At 45.5% G+C, this 18,190-nt stretch overlaps 1 protein-coding gene across 1 annotated transcript in view; it reads left to right on the top strand.

The window, feature by feature from the left end:
• Positions 1–4,312: 4,312 nt before the first annotated feature.
• The window catches only part of LOC132571881 (zinc finger protein 850-like), a 49,473-nt gene continuing 35,595 nt past the window's right edge, over positions 4,313–18,190 (top strand). Inside the window, exons 1-5 of the mRNA XM_060238673.1 lie at positions 4,313–4,983; positions 6,507–6,633; positions 8,398–8,493; positions 11,148–12,549; positions 16,414–16,541. Coding sequence (XP_060094656.1) covers positions 4,729–4,983; positions 6,507–6,633; positions 8,398–8,493; positions 11,148–12,549; positions 16,414–16,541 — 2,008 coding nt within the window. The 5' untranslated portion in view covers positions 4,313–4,728. The remainder of the gene's footprint in view (positions 4,984–6,506; positions 6,634–8,397; positions 8,494–11,147; positions 12,550–16,413; positions 16,542–18,190) is intronic.

Raw genomic sequence — 18,190 nt, 5'->3', positions numbered from 1 at the left:
TTAAACCAATTTCTTCGGCGATTAGAACCTTCTTAGATCGACTGTTTACTGCACTTGAAATCCAAGAGACTATTAAATCCTTAAAACCCAATAAATCACCAGGCCAGGACGGATTTATTCCCGAATTTTACAATTTTTTTAATACCTTGTTGGCTCCTACTCTAGCTTTTTGTAATCAATTTGTGAATTTGAATAATTTCCCTGCTACGTGGTCACAAGCAAAAATTATAGTTCTTCCCAAGAAAGGCAAAGACTTGTTAGAACCCAGTTTCTATAGACCTATTTCGCTTCTCAGCTGTGATTATAACATTTTTACAGCGGTTTTAGTCTCACATCTTAATACATCCATCACAAATCATATCCATCCAGATCAGTCTGAATTCATTCCAAAACGTGGATTAACGGACAACACCAGAAAGGTACTTAATATTATACAGTATTGTAAGAAATTCAGTGTTGACTCCTCTTTTATCTAATCAATTGATTTTGAGGAAGCCTTTGATTCCGTTGAAGTCCCTTACCTTATTACTTTGTTGGAAAAAATGGAATTTGGCCCGGTGTTTATCAAAATCATTCGTGCCCTATATCACTCCCTGTCGGCTATTATCCATGTTAACAATTTAGATTCAGAGGAATTTCAGTTCTCTCATAGCACCAGACAGGGCTGTCCTCTTTCGAACCCTGGCCATTGGCCAATGCCCTCCAGAACACTCCTGAATTTGTGGGTATACCTGTCAATAATCAACATATCAAACTCTCTTTGCTTGCTGATGATTTGATACTTTTTGTTACTAATCCTGATTAATCATTACCGGCTATAGCAAATTTATTGTCTCTATTTGCCTCCATGTCTGGGCTTAGATCTAATCCATCCAAATCCATTTTATATCCCATCGTAATATCTAATGCTCTTCAAGACTTTATTTACTCCAATTAGCATTTTAACAAGATTGACAAGGTCTGGACGTATTTAGGGGTGAATATCTCCATAAACTTGAGTGACATTTTTAAAGTCAATCATCATCTTTTGAATAATGATATAATTAGCTTGCAGAAGAATAAGAATGCTTCTCTAATTCCGTGGAATGAGAAAATTCAGATTATTAAAACCTTTATTTTCCCGAAATTTTTATTTTTATTTAGAGCTATTCCTATTCTCATTCCCAACGACCTATTTAAAGGATGGAAACGTTCTTTTCTTAATTATATATGGAACGCAGGCTTGCCCAGAATAAGTTATTTTACTCTTATTCGTACTAAGTTGTTAGGTGGTCTTGCTCTCCCAGATCTTCGTAAGTATTATGAAGCGGCTATTTTAGATGGGCTTATTAAATATTATGATTCATCACAACAGATGGACTGGAAAACCATAGAAAGCTCTTATCTTGGTCAATATTCATTTTGTACTCTACTTTGGGAAATTCCATGATGCAAGCCACCTACAATAGCATCAAATTTCTTCCTTAAAGCTATTTTTCAGATTTGGGATAAACTGCGTAATTATTTAGCCCCTGCAATTTCTCCAGTTTCTCATTTTCTTGGACTTTCTTGGTTTCTACCTGGGTATTCACGTAATTCTTTCAGTGCTTGGAAGCTCACTGACATCTGTTGTTTTAAAGACATAATGTCAAAAGCTGCTTTGCTTGACAAGCAGAGATCTTAGATAAAAAGGTTGGGAAAACATTGGCTTGGTATGAGTATTTGCAGGCTAAACACTTGATATCATCTCTTTCTAAGGATCGTGACTTTGGATGGGTGCTCACTTTCTTTGAACATTTGTTGTCTTCTCCCTCTTCTAAATCTAAAGGATTGATTTCCTATATCTATAAGGGGTTGCTGGAGAAGGACAGTGAGGAACCCCTCCCATATCAGAAGGCTTGGCAGAAAAATTGTTTTATTAATTTAAATGAAGCAGCTTGGCAACAGATTTGGATCTCACCTTCAATCTCATCAAATGTATTAAACATTGAACTACAAACTCAAAAAATTTTGTTTCGGTGGTACTTGATGCCCAAAAGGTTGTATTATATTTCGCCAAGTAATTCTTCACTATGTTGGAAGAATTGTGGTGGAGAAGGGTCCTTTACTCACTGCTGGTGGTCTTGCCCGGTGGTACAATCCTTTTGGTCTCAGATCTTGGAAAGGATTAAGGATATCACAGGTTAAACGCTTCCTGTTAAAATGGAACTCGTACTGTTAGATTGCTGGATTGGCATCCCCATTCCTGCACAGAGTAAAGCCCTAAGATCGTTTTTGCTTGCTGCTGCCAAACTGGTTTTAGCTCAGTTTTGGAGATCTTCTAATTCCCCTCCTTTAAAAATTTGGTATGCAAAAATATGGGAGGTATATGCAATGGATAAGATTGCGGATAGCCTGAAATATCCCTCTGATTCGAATGGTGACACTTCTCCATTTTACAAGTGGTTACCTTTTCTTGAATGTTCTTTTGCCAACTCGGAACTTGCACAGTCATATATCCCCAGCAGATATTATGATATTATTAATCTAATGTAATGGATGAGGTTAAAATGTGAGCACTGTATTCTTTTCTACCTCAGGCTGCCAGTTATGAAGTTATGTTGTTTGGTTATGTTTTGTATCGATGTACAGCACTGGCTGAATGTCCTACTTACTTGTTTGAGTAAGGACGTTGAAGATATGGTCAATGACCATACTGTATTTGTTTTTTGATTTCAATAAACAGATTTGATATTTTAAAAAAAGAAACAAACACCTGGTGCATGCACAGGGGACTACCTTTACCTTTTTAGCAGTAGAAAAAGAGTTAAGAGTCCAAGAGCACCTTAAAAACCGACAAAATTTGTGGCAGGGTAGAAGGTCTCCTGAGTCACTTCTTCAGATAACAGCTGACATGTAAGTCCATCAGCCCTTATATCTTGGAGGGTGGAGTGATTTCAGATGCCCAGCGACAATAGCCATTCACTTGCTATTCAAATGTCATTCACATGCTATTCTCATTTGGCATATAAGGAGAGATGGACTCCCATTCTAGCTGTATCTGAAGAAGAGAGCGGTGGTTCACAAAAGTGCCATACCCTGCCACAAATGTTGTTAGTCTTTCAGGTGCTACTGGACTCTTGCTCTTTTCCAGGGCTTGTTTTGTAGAAAAAGCTCAGCAGGGACTCATTTGCATATCAGGCCACACCCTCTGACATCACCATTGTTTCACACAGGAACTCATTTTCATATTAGGCCACCCCCACCCCCCGGCACCAAGCCAGCCAGAACTTCGTTCCTGTGCATTCCTGCTAAAAAAAAAAAAAAAAGCCCTGATCCCTCTAAATACTAGTATCTTACTTTTTTTTCAGTCCATTCAGTCACAGCTGGGGAGAGTTCAAAGAGCTCCATCACATCTCCCTGGAAAGCACAATGCTCACATTCCTGTGACAGATGGAAAATAGTTTGATGAGCTGCACCACAGTTACATTGGGGTCGTATTTTGCCTCATTGAAACAACACGTCTACACAGCTGCCAAACCCTGCTTGTATTCTATTAGCCATCTTCCATATTTTACATGGCAAGTCAAATCCTGCAGGTCTCTCGTTGGTGTTTTATCAGGTTATGGGTATTGGATGGAACCGATTGCACCCATGTTCACAACCATTCATTCCCTAGAAATTTTGTAACTGCAGGATTTGTGCAGATTGCAGGATTTGTGCAGCTAGGTCCACGTCAGCCATGTCTTTGTGAACGGACAACTCTCTGCTTTCAATTATCTTTCTATATTCGCAAAGAAGAGCTTCATCTTCAGAGATGTGAGGGAGCAATGTGAAGGGATGTACAGCCAAAAGAATACGATATATACCAATTCAAACTTGTGTATCCTTTGCAGATATTTGATATTTGGTCTGTATTTCCATAAAGGGGAGCCAGTGTTATCAAAGGGCCACTTTTCTCTTTTTCCTCATTCCATCTCTCCCCAGCACTCTAGACAAAAATTTACAGTGCCAGTGGCGCAGAGCGGTAAAGCTGCAGTACTGCAGTCCTAAGCTCTGCTCACGACCTGAGTTCGATCCTGGTGAAAGTTGGGTTCAGGTAGCCGGCTCGAGGTTGACTCAGCCTTCCACCCTTCCGAGGTCAGTAAAATGAGGACCCAGCTTGCTGGGGAGAAAGTGTAGATGACCAGGGAAGGCAATGGCAAACCACCCTGTAAAAAGTCTGCCGTGAAAACGTTGTGAAAGCAACGTCACCCCAGAGTCCAAAACTGGCGCTTGCACAGGGGACTACCTTTACCTTTTAATTCATTTGATAGAGAAACATTATTTTGGTGCGGCTGCTTAAGGAAGAAGATGGATGGACAAGACCTTGTAGGCCTGGTGTCTGAGGTGGAATCTGAAGAATTAAAGAAAGTCCCTCATGACCTCCAGACTGTCAAGATCCAGGAATTCCTGCAAAGGAAACTCCAGGAAGAACTGGAACAGGAACCATCTGAGAGTTCACTTCCACAGCCCCTAAATACCGAATTTCTTTCATCATGTGGAGAAGTTCCACAATTGCCAAAGGAGCTGACCCTGTGGGACGATGCAAAGACCTTTCTGGCTTCCCTCGAGCAAGTAGCCAAGGCCTGCCAGTGGACCCAGGATGAATGGGTAAGCCGACTGCAGCCGGCCCTCAATGAGGAAGCCAGGAGGGCCTTTAGTATCCTGGAGACCAGAGGCAAAGAGGATTGTGGGAAAGCAAAGGCAGCCATCTTGCAAGGGGGCACCATGGAGGAAAATCACAAGGGCTCAAGAGAGGCTGCCAGCTGGCTCCATGAACTTTGTCACCAGTGGATGACGGGTGAGAGGCCCTTGAAGGAGCAGATCCTGCAGCAGATGATCCTGGAACAGTTCCTGAACAGCCTTCCATTGGAGATCCAGAGCTGGGTCAGGGAACATGGACCAGAGACCCTGTCTGGAGCAGTTGTCTTGGCAGAGGAGTTCCTGTTGAGGCAGCGACAGGCCCAGGGAAAGCAGAAAGAGGTGAGACCCAACGCACTGTAGGGCATTAGGCAGATTCAAGGAGGGGTACTAGCCATAGTGACTCAAGTGAACACGTTTGAATCCCGGAGCCAGGAGGCAAAATCAGGGGAAGGCCTCAGCCTCTATGCCAGGGGTGGTTAAACTTGCTTAACGTAAGAGCCACATAGAATAAGCATCAGATGTTTGAGAGCCGCAAGACATGAATATCAGATGGATGTCAGGGAAGGAAGGGAGGGAGGAAGGAAGGAAGGAAGGAAGGAAGGAAGGAAGGAAGGAAGGAAGGAAGGAAGGAAGGAAGGAAGGAAGGAAGGAAGGAAGGAAGGAAGGCAGGCAAGCAAATAGATGGGGAGGAGGGAGGCAACTTTAACTTTGAATGCATTCTCCAAGCTGCCGGCTGGCTTGGCTTGGAGAAGTGATTTAAAAAAAAATGGTTAAATTTTATTATAACCAAAAATTTATTTATTTATTTATTAATTTATTAATTACTTTAAATTTCTATCCCGCCCTCTCCGCAAGCGGACTCAATTTAGTACAAAATAAACAATTTAGTACAAATCATAATTATAAAAAATACAAAACAAATCCTTCCTCTACAGACTTGATTCAATCATTACTGACAAACACAATAATTACCTTAAATAATAATGAAATCCAACATTTCAGGAGGCAACTTTTCACTTTCTGAAACAGTAGAATTAACATATTCTAGGTAAGGGAGCCATTTTTCTGTTAGGGTATTTTTGAATGTTGGTGTTTCCATTAGTAGAAATTGTGTTGAGATCTTATCTTGTACAATTATGTCCTTCACCTTACTGCTCCATTCCTCCACCGATGGGACCTTAGTACTCTTCCAAACTTGGGCTACTAAATTTTTGCCATCATTTTTGCCAGCTAACATCGAGATAAGTTGGAGAAGTGATTTAAAGAGAGAAATGCCTTCTCCAAGCTGGCTGATGGGGTGCTGGGAGCTTCAAGAGCCACATGATATGTGTGAAAAGGCCACATGTGGCTCTCAAGCCACAGTTTGGCCATCCCTGCTCTATGGCCTGTTGTTGGCCATCCAAAGAAACAGGTTGTCCACAGAGGGAAACAGGATGCTGGGCCAGATGGACCACTGGTCTGATCCAGCATCTTATGTGTGCTTGTGGTAGACCAGAGGCTGAGATCTGGACAGAGATGGGGAGCGACAGAGCAGGATGGGATGGGTCTCTTGTCTCTATATTCTAGACAGTAAACCAAGATGGTTAATTCTGTCCACTGTTATGGACTTTGCTCTTTGCCATAATAAATGAATGATACTGGAGGATCAAAAGGCACTTTTGTTTTCCAAGAACTTTAAAATGTGTATGTTAGAGACTGAATTGGGGAGTGGAATCAGTTTTTTCCAGATTAGTTTTTAAAAACTAAAGAAACACTGAATGGAAGCAGAGGAGCTGTGGAACCCAAAGGGCTATTACTAGGGGTCACCGAGTGCCCTAATGTAGCCTGGACCACAATGTGTGAACATTTCCTGTCCCTTTCAGTGTCCAATTTCCTTTGAGGACGTGGCTGTGTATTTCACTGAGGCCGAGTGGGCCTTGCTGGATCCTGGCCAGAGAGCTCTCTACAGGGAAGTCATGCTGGAGAATTATGGGAGTGTGGCCTCTTTGGGTAAGGATCTTTTTGTCCTTCTTTCATAGGTGCCAGAGGTATGAATTGCTCCCATTGTTGGTATAGGAAAATGGGTGACTGGGTGGTGTTTCTTGGGCTACAACTGGTGAACGTTGTTGCTCCACATCCTATTCTGTGGGCCTGGCACACATCTAGGGTCCCTTGGGGAGGGGGAGAACCCATGCTGAGTCACTTCAACACATGAAGCTTAAGAGCATAAGAGAAGCCATGTTGGATTAGGCCAATGGCCCATCCAGTCTAACATTCTGGCTGCAATCACACATACTAAATAACGCATAAGAGAAGCCATGTTGGATCAGGCCAATGGCCCATCCAGTCCAACACTCTGTGTCACACAGTGGCCAATATATGTGTGTGTGTGTGTGTAAACACACACACACACACATATATATATACTGTGGCTAATAGCCACTGATGGACCTCTGCTTCATATTTTTATCCAATCCCCTCTTAAAGCTGGCTATGCTTGTAGCTGCCACCACCTCCTGTGGCAGTGAATTCCACATGTTAGTTACCCTTTGGGTGAAGAAGTACTTCCTTTTATCCATTTTAACTTGACTGCTCAGCAATTTCATTGAATGCCCACGAGTTCTTGTATTGTGAGAAAGGGAGAAAAGTACTTCTTTCTCTACTTTCTCCAATGCACTTTCAATCCACTTTCCAACTGGATTTTGCCAGTGCACAAAGTAAAATCCACTTCAAAAGTGCATTGAAAGTGGATCGAAAGTGCATTATTTAGTGTGTATGATTGCAGCCTCTGTGTCACAGTAGCCAAAACTATGTGCTATCAGGAGATCCACTAGTGGGGCCAAGAATTCCAGAAGCCCTCCCACTGTTGCCCCCCAAGCTACGAGAATACAGAGCATCAGTGCCTCAGACAGAGTGTTCCATCTGTATCGTGTGGCTCATAACCACTCATGGGCCTCTGCTCCGTATGTTTCTCCATATGGAGGATTGAACCTGGGATCTTCTACATGCAAAGCAGATGCTCTACCACTAAACCATGCCGCTCCAATGAAGTTGCCTTTTTATGAGTTTAAACCCTGGGCCTACTTCATCCTTTCAACTAGGGATGCTGGGGACTGAACCTGGGACCTTCTGGATGCCAGTGAGATGCCAACCACTGAGTCGCGGCTCTTCCATACAATACTAGGATTCTTGGCTTTGCCCCAGAAAGATGGAAGGTTTTCTAGATCATGTGACCTTTCACCAGCTTAAAAGATAAATTTTTCTCCCTCTCTCAAAATACTACTAATCAAGGGCATCCAATGAAGCTGATGGGCAGTAGGTTCAGGACAGACAGAAGGAAATACTAATTTACACAGAGAGTGATTAAAATATGGGATTTGTTGCCAGAGGATGTGGTAATAGCCACAGGAATAAACTGCTTTAAAAGGGGATGAGATTAATTCCTGGAGAAGTCTATCAACGGCTACTGATCATGGTGACTGAGCAGAACCTCTACATTCAGAGGCACTAAGATTCTGAATCCCAGAATCAGGAGGTAACATAAAGGGAAGGCCTTGGCCTCTCTACCCTGTTGTTGACCCTCCAGAGGAACTGGTTGGCCACTATGTGAGACAGGATGTTGGCCTAGATGGACTATTGGTCTAGTCCACCAGGGCTCTTATTATGTTCTGTTCTTTCTTCGTCTTCAGTACAACTAAGAATTCAGCTGTTTTGAAATCTCCAGATCTTTTCCTAGTCAGGACCCCCCAGAATAATTGTTTCCTTACTTTCCAGAAAGGTCTCAGTTCTGCAAACCTGACCTTGTCTCCTGGCTGGAAGAAGAGGAAGAATTCTTTGTCCCAGGCTCTGAGGAAGGGGTGATGTCGACAGGTAAGTGCTTAGGTTGGTAGTAGCCAAGCCCTCTGTTGTCCGAAAGTTCTGGGAGCCCAATGGATTTGTAAGCTGGTCCATGAAACCTGATGCCACAGTAAATTTGAAGGCAGACCCCAGAGAGTGTAAAGAGGAGCAGAACATCTGCTTGGCATGCAGAAGGTCCAAGGTTCAATCCCCAGCATCTCCAGTTGAAAGGATGAGATAGTCCAAGGGTTTAAGTCAGTAAAAGGCAGGTTCATTTAGGGAGGGGGCCTTGCTTTAGTGGCAGAGCCTCTTCTCAGCATGCAGAAGGTCCCAGGTTCAATCCCCAACATCTCCTGTTAAAAAAGGATCAATTAGTAGGTCATGTGAAAGACCTTTTTCTGTCTGAAACCCTGGAGAGCTGCTGCCAGTCTGAGTAGACAATACTTAACTTGATGGACTAAAGGTGTTATGCACCATTAGGTGCACCACTAGCGATGGTGAGTGTTATGTACCATTAGGTGGCCAACTGGACTTCTTTTTTTAGGCAAGAGACATTTAAGAGATGGTTTGCAATGCCTGGGCTATTCAGGTCAGGGCAGTCTTCAGGGGTGGAATTCTAGCAGGAGCTCCTTTGCATATTACGCCACACAACCCTGATGTAGCCAATCCTCCAAGAGCTTACAAAAAAGAGCCTTGTAAGCTCTTGGAGTATTGGCTACATCAGGGGGTGTGGCGAGGGGTGGTTCTAGGGCGAACAGCACCCTAAGCAGGAGGCCCCCAGCGTCCCGCGCCCCCCGTGGGCTCCGTTCGCCTGTCCACCGCTAAAAGTGGCAGCACTCCGCTCGCTTCCTCCCCCCTGCTCGCCGTGGCTAAAAGGAAGCTCTGCCAAATTCGCAGCTCGTGCCTGAATGGAGGCAGGTGAACAGAGCCTGCGGAGGCGGTGCCAGGGGACAGCGGGCAGTGGCAGCGGCCCGGAGGGGGCTAGCGGTGGCCACGGCAGTGGGGGGGGAGGGGGGCAAGCTAAGCGCTTGCCTGGGGCACCGGAGGGGGGGACAAGAGCCCAATTTGCCGCACCCTGCCTCTCAGAGCCCTAGGCAACCGCCTAGTTTGCCTAGTGGGCTAACCGGCCCCGGGTGTGGCCTAATATGTAAAGGAGCTCCTGTTAGAATTCCACCCCTGGCAGTCTTCAACTGCTTTCTAAAGACTGAAAGTGAGGGGGCTAGCTGTGGTTGTTTACAACTTTTTATATAGCTGTTGCCCCAAAATTAATGTTAACAGCATAAATTTAATTGGGGGAGAGAACTGTTGACAGGGGAATAGAAAATGGTGCATAAATAAAGGCTTGCTGATTGATTCATACAAGAAAGAAGGCAGAATTAAACACAGATTTTTCATGCAGGTGAGATTTATTTATTTTATTTTATTATATAATTCCATTGATATCCTGCCCTCTCCGCCGAAGTGGGCTCAGGGCGGCTTAAATGATCATGAGTATGCATGAGTATAAAAACATATAAAAGATATAAAAACCATAAAACAGTTTAAAAACATAAAAAGTTAACATTTTGGTGCTGTGGTCTTAAATTCAAATTCATATTATCTGTAGGCAGATCTTAGATGGTCCTTTCCACTGCTGCTACAGGGCAGCTTGCAAGAGGTGGTCCAGATGTTTCCTGAGGACTGTAGTGGCCAGCAATCTAGTTTGCAAATACCTGGTGGAAGAGTGCCGTCTTAGAGGCCCTACGGAACAGTATGATCCACTCTAGCCTGAATTTTCCCTACATGCTAAAATGACAAAACCAAGGCTATTGTACTGTGGTCACATCATGAAAACACAGAACGTGCTGGAAAAGATTATAATGCCAGGAAAGGGTCACTAAAGTTATGGAAACTGATGTTATGGAGCTTGTCATAAGCTGGAAGTGAAATGACAGCAAGTAATACAACACACACATACGTTCGCCCTTTTCACATTACTGTTTTAAACGGGATGTTATTCGTTGTTGACCTGATTTCAAGCAAAGCGAGAGAGGGATGGGGATTTCATAAAGCAAATTTCCTTCTGTTCAGGAACTATCTCTGAAGCACTATGGTCATTTCAAAGAATGCCACTCCCCCCCACTGTTTTTTCACTACACAATCTTTCTTAGACTTTTAACATTCTAAGGTGAGCGCTATAGTGCTAAACCAAAATAGGGTTTTAGTGCTATAGTGGCACCATTGTGATGCTCAACTTAGAATTTTTTTTAAAAAGTAAGAGGAAGGCCACATGGTGAAAAAGGGCAGAAAATAAGCTGCATTGTATGAAGCACTATGGATGTTTTAAACAGCACACACACTATAGCAATTCAGAAGTGCAACAAAAGGGTTGAAAATTGGGGGGGGGGGGAGCAGTTTCCCTCAAAAGTGGCTCAACCACGCTTTGCTAACCCAACATGAGTGGGTTTGTACAACCAGGTGAATAAATTCCACTAGCAGCCAGTTACTAAAATGGGTCAGTCTGAAATGACAGAAAAAATCCATTAGCAACCAGTTACTAAAGTTTCAAAGGCACTTTGAAAAAGGGCACTGTGAAATTCAGAAGGATTCCTCCTCCTCCTAGTATTACTAATCATCATCGTCATCTGGTTTAATGGATGATTGTTTCCCATTGGGCTCTTACTGGGTATATTTCCTTATTCCAACAGCATTTGTTCAGAAGAGTGAGGATGAACTGCAGGAACTAGGTGAGCTGCCTGTAGAAGGAGTCAAATGCCTACAGCTGGAAGAGGATGTTCAGAATCGAAATGGATTAAAGAGGTGCAAAAGAAAGGGAGAAAAAGGAAAACAGAAAGGGAGGAAGAAGTCTGTTGCCTCCTGGGAAGGGACCATCCACAAAAAACTGGTCCATCAAAAAATACAGCAAGAAAAGAAAAGGAAGAAGTGTCCCATCTGCAAGAAAACATTCAGCTACGAATCAAACCTCAAGACGCACGAAAGAATCCACACGGGAGAGAGACCGTATCAATGTTCAGGGTGTTCCAAAAGCTTTTGCTATCAAAGGAACCTTGTTCAGCATTTAAGAACACACACAGGTGAGAGACCCTATAAATGCTCGGGTTGTAACAAAAGTTTTCGTTATCAAAGGAACCTTGCTCAGCATTTTAGAATCCACACAGGAGAAAAACCATATAAATGTCTCGAGTGTGGAAAGAACTTCAATCAGAGCTCCAGCCTCACTTCCCATCAAAGAATCCACACTGGGGAGAAACCATATAAATGCCTGGAGTGTGGAAAGAGCTTCAGTAGAAGCACAGGGCTCTCTTCCCACCGAAGAATCCACACGGAAGAGAAACCATTTAAATGCTTTGAATGTGGGAAGAGTTTTGCTGCTAGCACCAACCTGGCTACGCACCAAACGATCCACACCGGAGAGAAACCATTCAAATGTCCAGAGTGTGGGAAAAGCTTCAGACAGAACACATGCCTCACTTTACACCGGAGAATTCACACAGGAGAAAAACCTTACGCATGTTTCGAGTGTGGGAAGAGCTTCAGCCGGAGCACAAATCTCATAGCCCACCGGAGAACCCACAGAAAGGAGAGGCCATTTAAATGCTTGAACTGTAGCAAGAGTTTTAAAGATCATGCCAGCCTTGTTAAACATAACATGCTCCACACAGGGGAGAAACCGTATAAATGCTTGGAGTGTGACAAGAGCTTCAGTTCAAAATCATACCTTGTTACACATCAAAGAATCCACACAGGGGAAAAACCCTTTGTGTGCACGGAGTGTGGAAATAGCTTTCGGCAGAAAGTAAGCCTCATTTCCCACCAACGAATGCACACAGGCGAGAAACCTTATAGCTGTTCTGTATGTGGGAAGCGCTTCAGTCAGAGTACGCACCTCAATTCACACAAAAGAATCCACTCCAGCGATAGACCATATAATTGCTTGGACTGTAGCATGACCTTTGGCAAACAGTCAGGGCTTGATGCACATCAGAGAATCCATGAAGCGAGAAAGCCATTCAACTGTTTAGAATGTGGAATGAGGTTTCGCAAGAACACAGAGCTTAGTTCGCACCGAAGCATTCACAGCAGGGAGAAGTCATAAAAATGAAACTTTCTGCATTCATAGTAATCATGGACGACATCTTCTAACATGTTTTTACAGCACACAAGTCTTATAAATGTTCTGACTCTACAATAAACCAGGCCTGATGTGTTCTACGATGACTGCAACGACTGCAGGTTTATACCCTGCCCTTCTCTCTAAATCAGAGGCTCGGAGCACTACCTGAATACAAAGCACAAATGTGCAAAGGAGGGAATTTTTTATTTATTTTATTTATTTACGTTAGATTTATATCCCGCCCATTCCATACAGACTCAAGGCAGCTGACAGCATAAAATAGACAGTAAACAAAACAATATTAAAACAATAAAAACAATCAGATAAATAACAATGGTGCTACTTCAGGCAGATCATATAATATTTTCTTTCTGATGCGCACAGATCCTGGGCAGTTAATAATAAAGCGCTATGGATCCAGATGTAGTGGCAGCCCTCTCCCGTTTGATGTTATATGCCATCCGAAACAGTTCAGTCTTGCAGGCCCTGCAGAACTGTGATAAATCCCGCAGGGCCCTGATGAAGAAGATACTGGATTTATATCCCGCCCTCCACTCCGAAGAGTCTCAGAGCAGCTCACAATCTCCTTTACCTTCCTCCCCCACAACAGACACCCTGTGAGGTGGGTGGGGCTGGAGAGGGCTCTCACAGCAGCTGCCCTTTCAAGGACAACCTCTGCCAGAGCTATGGCTGACCCAAGGCCATGTTAGCAGGTGCAAGTGGAAGAGTGGGGAATCAAACCCGGTTCTCCCAGATAAGAGTCCGCACACTTAACCACTACACCAAAATGGCTTCTGGAAGGGTGTTCCAAAATATTGGGGCCGCAACCGAGAAGGCTCTTGCTCTGGTGGAGTTGAGCCTGGACTCCTTTAGCCCAGGGACGGCCAAAAGATTTTGAGAATTTGATTGCAGTGCTCTCTGGGGAACATGTGGGCAAGGCGGTCCTGCAGATAGGTAGGATCCTAGGCCATATAGGGCTTTGAAGGTTAATACCAGGACCTTGAAACGGATTCGGTACGCAACAGGCAGCCAGTGCAGCGCTCTCAGCACAGGCTGAATGTTCTCCTGACGAGGAAGCCCCATTAGTAGCCTGGCTGCAGCATTCTGCACCACCTGCAGCTTCTAAATCTGAGTCAAGGGCAGCCCCATATAGAGACTGTTACAGTAATCGATTCTTGAGGTGACTGAGGCATGGATCACCATTGCTAAGTCGCTGCACTCAAGGTAGGGGACCAACTGCCATGTTCGCCGAAGGTGAAAAAATGCAGCTCTGGCAGTGGCTGCTACTTGGGCCTCCATAGTTAAGGAGGACTCCAGGAGCACTCCCAAGCTCTTAACTCTCGATGCTGGCGTCAATGGCACCCCATCGAAGGCTGGTAGAGGAATCACCCTTCCCGGGCCGCTGCGACTTAGATAGAGAACCTCCGTTTTCGTTGGATTCAGCTTTAGCCGACTCAGCCTGAGCCATGATACCACAGCTTGCAGCGCCAGGTCCAAATTCTCTGGGGCGCAGGCGAACCGGCCACCCATCAATAGATATAGCTGGGTGTCATCCGCATACTGATGGCAACCCAGCCCATACCTCCTGACCATCTGGGCAAGGGAGGCGCATATAGATATTAAACAACACTGGGGAAAGAACTGCCCCCTGGGGCACCCCACAAATAAGTGGGTGTCTCTGAGACAGCATTTCCCCAATCCCCACCCTTTGTCCCCGACCTTGGAGGAAAGAGGAGAGCCACTGTAAGGTAGACCCCTATATCCCCATGTCAGCAAGATGGCTAGACAGCAGCTGGTGGTTGACTGTATTGAATGCAGCCGACAGGTCTAATAGGAACAGCACTGCCGAGCCGCCCTGATCCAGATGTCTCAGGAGGTCTTCCATGAGGGCAACCAACATTGTCTCCGTCCCGTGGCCTGGGCGGAAGCCAAACTGGAACAGGTCCAGTATGGAAGTGTCCTCCCAAGGGATACCAAGCCCAAGGAATACCAGTGCTCCTGGGGAGGGGCAAGTATAGCGGTGGGAACAGGCATAATGGAAAGGAAGGAGGCTGAGACACAGGAGGGCTCGCTCTCCTTCCAGCCTGTGTCCCATCGTATAAATGTTGTCCCATCCCAACGATGGCAGGTATGGGGGCCAAGTGGAAGTACTCGCCTCCGTCCTTGGTGCTGTGCAATGCCAGGTCCATAAATAATAAGACCGCAGTCCTATGAGACTATCAGCTTGAGCAGAAAATGGACCTGGCCTGCGTGACTGAGACCTGGGTGCGAGACGGGGAGACAGTAGCTCTTTCCCAAATAGCTCCCCCCAGGGTTCTCGGTCGACCACCAAGCACAGACTAGCAGGTGGGGGGGTGGGGTGGCGCTCTTCATACGGGAGGCTTACTCCTTCCGGGTGCTCCCAGCCCTGGAGTGAGCAGGTCTGGTGTGGGATGTTGGGAAGAGTTTGGCTGTCTGGCTGGTGTACCGGACACCTAACGCACCAGCCAGTGCCCTGCCATTTCTGATGGAGGCTGTAGCAGGCTGGGCACTGGATCACCCTCGACTTACTGTCTTGGGTGAGTTCAATGTCCATGCTGATGACGCAGCCTCTGCACGGGTGACGGACCTGGTGTCATCCATGGTGACACTAGGACTCTCCCAATATGTGACATTACCCACCCACCAGGCTGGGCACACGCTGGATTTGATCTTTGTGGCGGGAGTGGTAGTGGACCGGATTACTGCTGAGCCAGTGCCATGGTTGGACCACTATGCCCTGAAGACCCATATGGACGTGTCACTACACCCCTGTTTAGGTGATGAGCCTGTTTTGGCTTGCCCTCGAAACCTGATGGACCCAATGTGGCTTTGGATGGCCTTGAGGGATCCCTGGCCCCCTGGCAGCTCATTAGCTGCCAGTTTGGAGAGCCAGTTTGGTGTAGTAGGAGAGCCAGTTTGATGTCGTGGTTAACTGTGCGGACTCTTATCTGGGAGAACCGGGTTAGATTCCCCACTCCTCCACTTGCGCCTGCTGGAATGGCCTTGGGTCAGCCATAGCTCTGGCAGAGGTTGTCCTTGAAAGGGCAGCTGCTGTGAGAGCCCTCTCAGCCCCACCCACCTCACAGGGTGTCTGTTGTTAGGGGAGGAAGGTAAAGGAGATTGCGAGCCGCTCTGAGACTCTTCGGAGTGGAGGGTGGGATTTAAATCCAGTATCTTCTTCGTTAGATGAGCTTGCGGAGTCCTGGAATAGCCGGCTCTCTGCAGCCATCGATGAGATTGCACCTAGGCATCCTCTTCGCCCCCGCTCACGACTTGCACTGTGTTATAATCTGGAATTGCAGTTGATGAAGCGGAAGCTTAGATGACTAGAGAGACGGTGGCGGCATACTCAGGACGAAGCGTTGAGAACATCTTATAGGTCATTTATGCAGACCTATGAAGTGGCAGTCAAGACTACAAAGAAAGCTTACTTTGTGGCCCGGATTGTGTCTGCGACCTCATGCCCAGCCCAATTATTTAGTACAATTCGGTCCTTAACTGCCCTACTGCAAGACAGATCAAATGTTAGGGAATTGGAAATTGGCTGTGAGGCTTTTGCAAGTTTTTTCGCAGATAAGGTCTCATCACTCCATCACGACCTCCCTGCCACAGTTCAAACAGTAAGTGAACTTAAGGCTCCTAGCACGTATTCAGTTCTATTTCTGGATCACTTTGACCCACTCAGCCTGGAGGAAGTTGACAGGATTCTCATTTCTGTGCGCCCTACAACTTGCGTTTGGCATGGATCCATGCCCATCCTCGCTGATAAAAGCTAGCCGGATGGTGTTATGTGATCCACTTCGATCTATTGTCAACAGATCCCTCATAGAGGGGGTCTTCCCCACACCTCTCAAAGAGGCTGTGATCCACCTTCTCTTGAAGAAACCATCTTTAGACCCGACCAATTTGGCCAACTATCGGCTGGTGTCAAACCTGCCCTTTTTGGGTAAGATTATAGAGAGGGCAATGGCGACACAGTTACAGGGTTTCCTGGAGGACGATGTGTCCCATCGTATAAAATGTTTGAACCAATTCTGCTATTTATCCATCACTCTGTGAAGATGTGAACTGGGACAATGCCTCTTTTTTGCTTCATATAAATACAGAGTTTGATTTGAAATGATATGCTAAGAATCTAATACTTTTTCCCATTTGCCTTTCTTCCAGAGAGTTCAGCATGGTGTATACAGTTCTCCATTTCCCCCTCTCCCATTTTATCCCCACAGCAATGTTGGAGATTAGAGTCAGTTTGGTGTAGCGATTAAGTGTGCGGACTCTTATCTGGAAGAACCGGGTTTGATTCCCCACTCCTCCACTTGCACCGGCTGGAGTGGCCTTGGGTCAGCCACAGCTCTGGCAGGAGTTGTCCTTGAAACGGCAGCTGCTGTAAAAGCTCTCTCAGCCCCACCCACCTCACAGGGTGTCTGTTGTGGGGGAGGAAGGTAAAGGAGATTGTAAGCCGCTTTGAGATAGGGCGGAGTGTAGGGCGGGGTTTAAATCCGCAGTCATCTTCTTCCTAAGAACACAAGAGAAGCCATGTTGGATCAGACCAATGGCCCATCCAGTCCAACATTCTGTGTCACACAGTGGGCAAAAAGCCCAGGTGCCATCAGGAGCACTGGAGTCAGATGCAAATCTGCCATGGAAGCACTCTGGTGTACACATTAGGTGAAAAGTCAGATAGCTGATGGGCAGTAAATTCAGGACAGACAAAAGCAAATGCTACTTTACCCAGGAGTGATGAGCCAGTTTGGTGTAGTGGTTAAGTGAGCGGACTCTTATCTGGGAGAACCAGGTTTGATTCCCCACTCCTCCACTTGCAGCTGCTGGAATGGCCTTGGGTCAGCCAAAGCTCTCGCAGAACTGTCTTTGAAAGGGCAGCTTCTGGGAGAGCTCTCTCAGCCCCACACACCTCATAGGGTGTCTGTTGTGGGGGTGAAAGATAAAGGAGATTGTGAGCCACTCTGAGACTCTGAGTTTTGGAGTGGAGGGCAGGATATAAATCCAAAATCATCTTCTTTCAAGGTTTTAGGGTTGGCTGCCTCGACTTGGCCACTTTCAGAGCCTCCAGCTTTTGGACCTTGAATCAAAGAATCATAGAGTGGGAAAGGACCTCCTGGGTCATCTAGTCTAACCTCCTGCACAATGCAGGAAACTCACAAACACCTCCCTCTAAATTCACAGGATCTTCATTGCTGTCAGATGGCCCTCTAGCCTCTGTTTAAAAACCTCCAAGGAAGGAGAGCCTTACCCCAAAAGCTTCTAAGAAGCAGCAAGCCCCATAGCAGATGGGAAAGGGTGCCCCCTGACTTTAAAAAAAAAAAAAATTAAATCCTGGCTGCAGTCCTGGTGTGTGGAGAGGGAGGTTGAGTTGCATTCTTTGAAGGCATGTGTTGATTTCAAAAAGTTTTATTGGTTTTAAACAGGAAAAGGAATGGAGAATGGGATAAAGTAAAAAAAGAAAACAATACATTCTGGTATTATTTCGTATAGGAATGCTTTAAAAAAACCATAATTCTACAATATTTTCTTTACATAGATTGTCCCCTATTATTTTGTCTCCATTGCACAGAATCCATTTTCAAATCTTATAGC

Source organism: Heteronotia binoei, chromosome 5, assembly GCF_032191835.1.
Source record: "Heteronotia binoei isolate CCM8104 ecotype False Entrance Well chromosome 5, APGP_CSIRO_Hbin_v1, whole genome shotgun sequence".
Taxonomy (NCBI): Eukaryota; Metazoa; Chordata; class Lepidosauria; order Squamata; family Gekkonidae; genus Heteronotia; species Heteronotia binoei.
The sequence above is the reverse complement of the archived record's forward strand: the minus strand, read 5'-3'. Positions and strand labels throughout refer to the sequence as shown.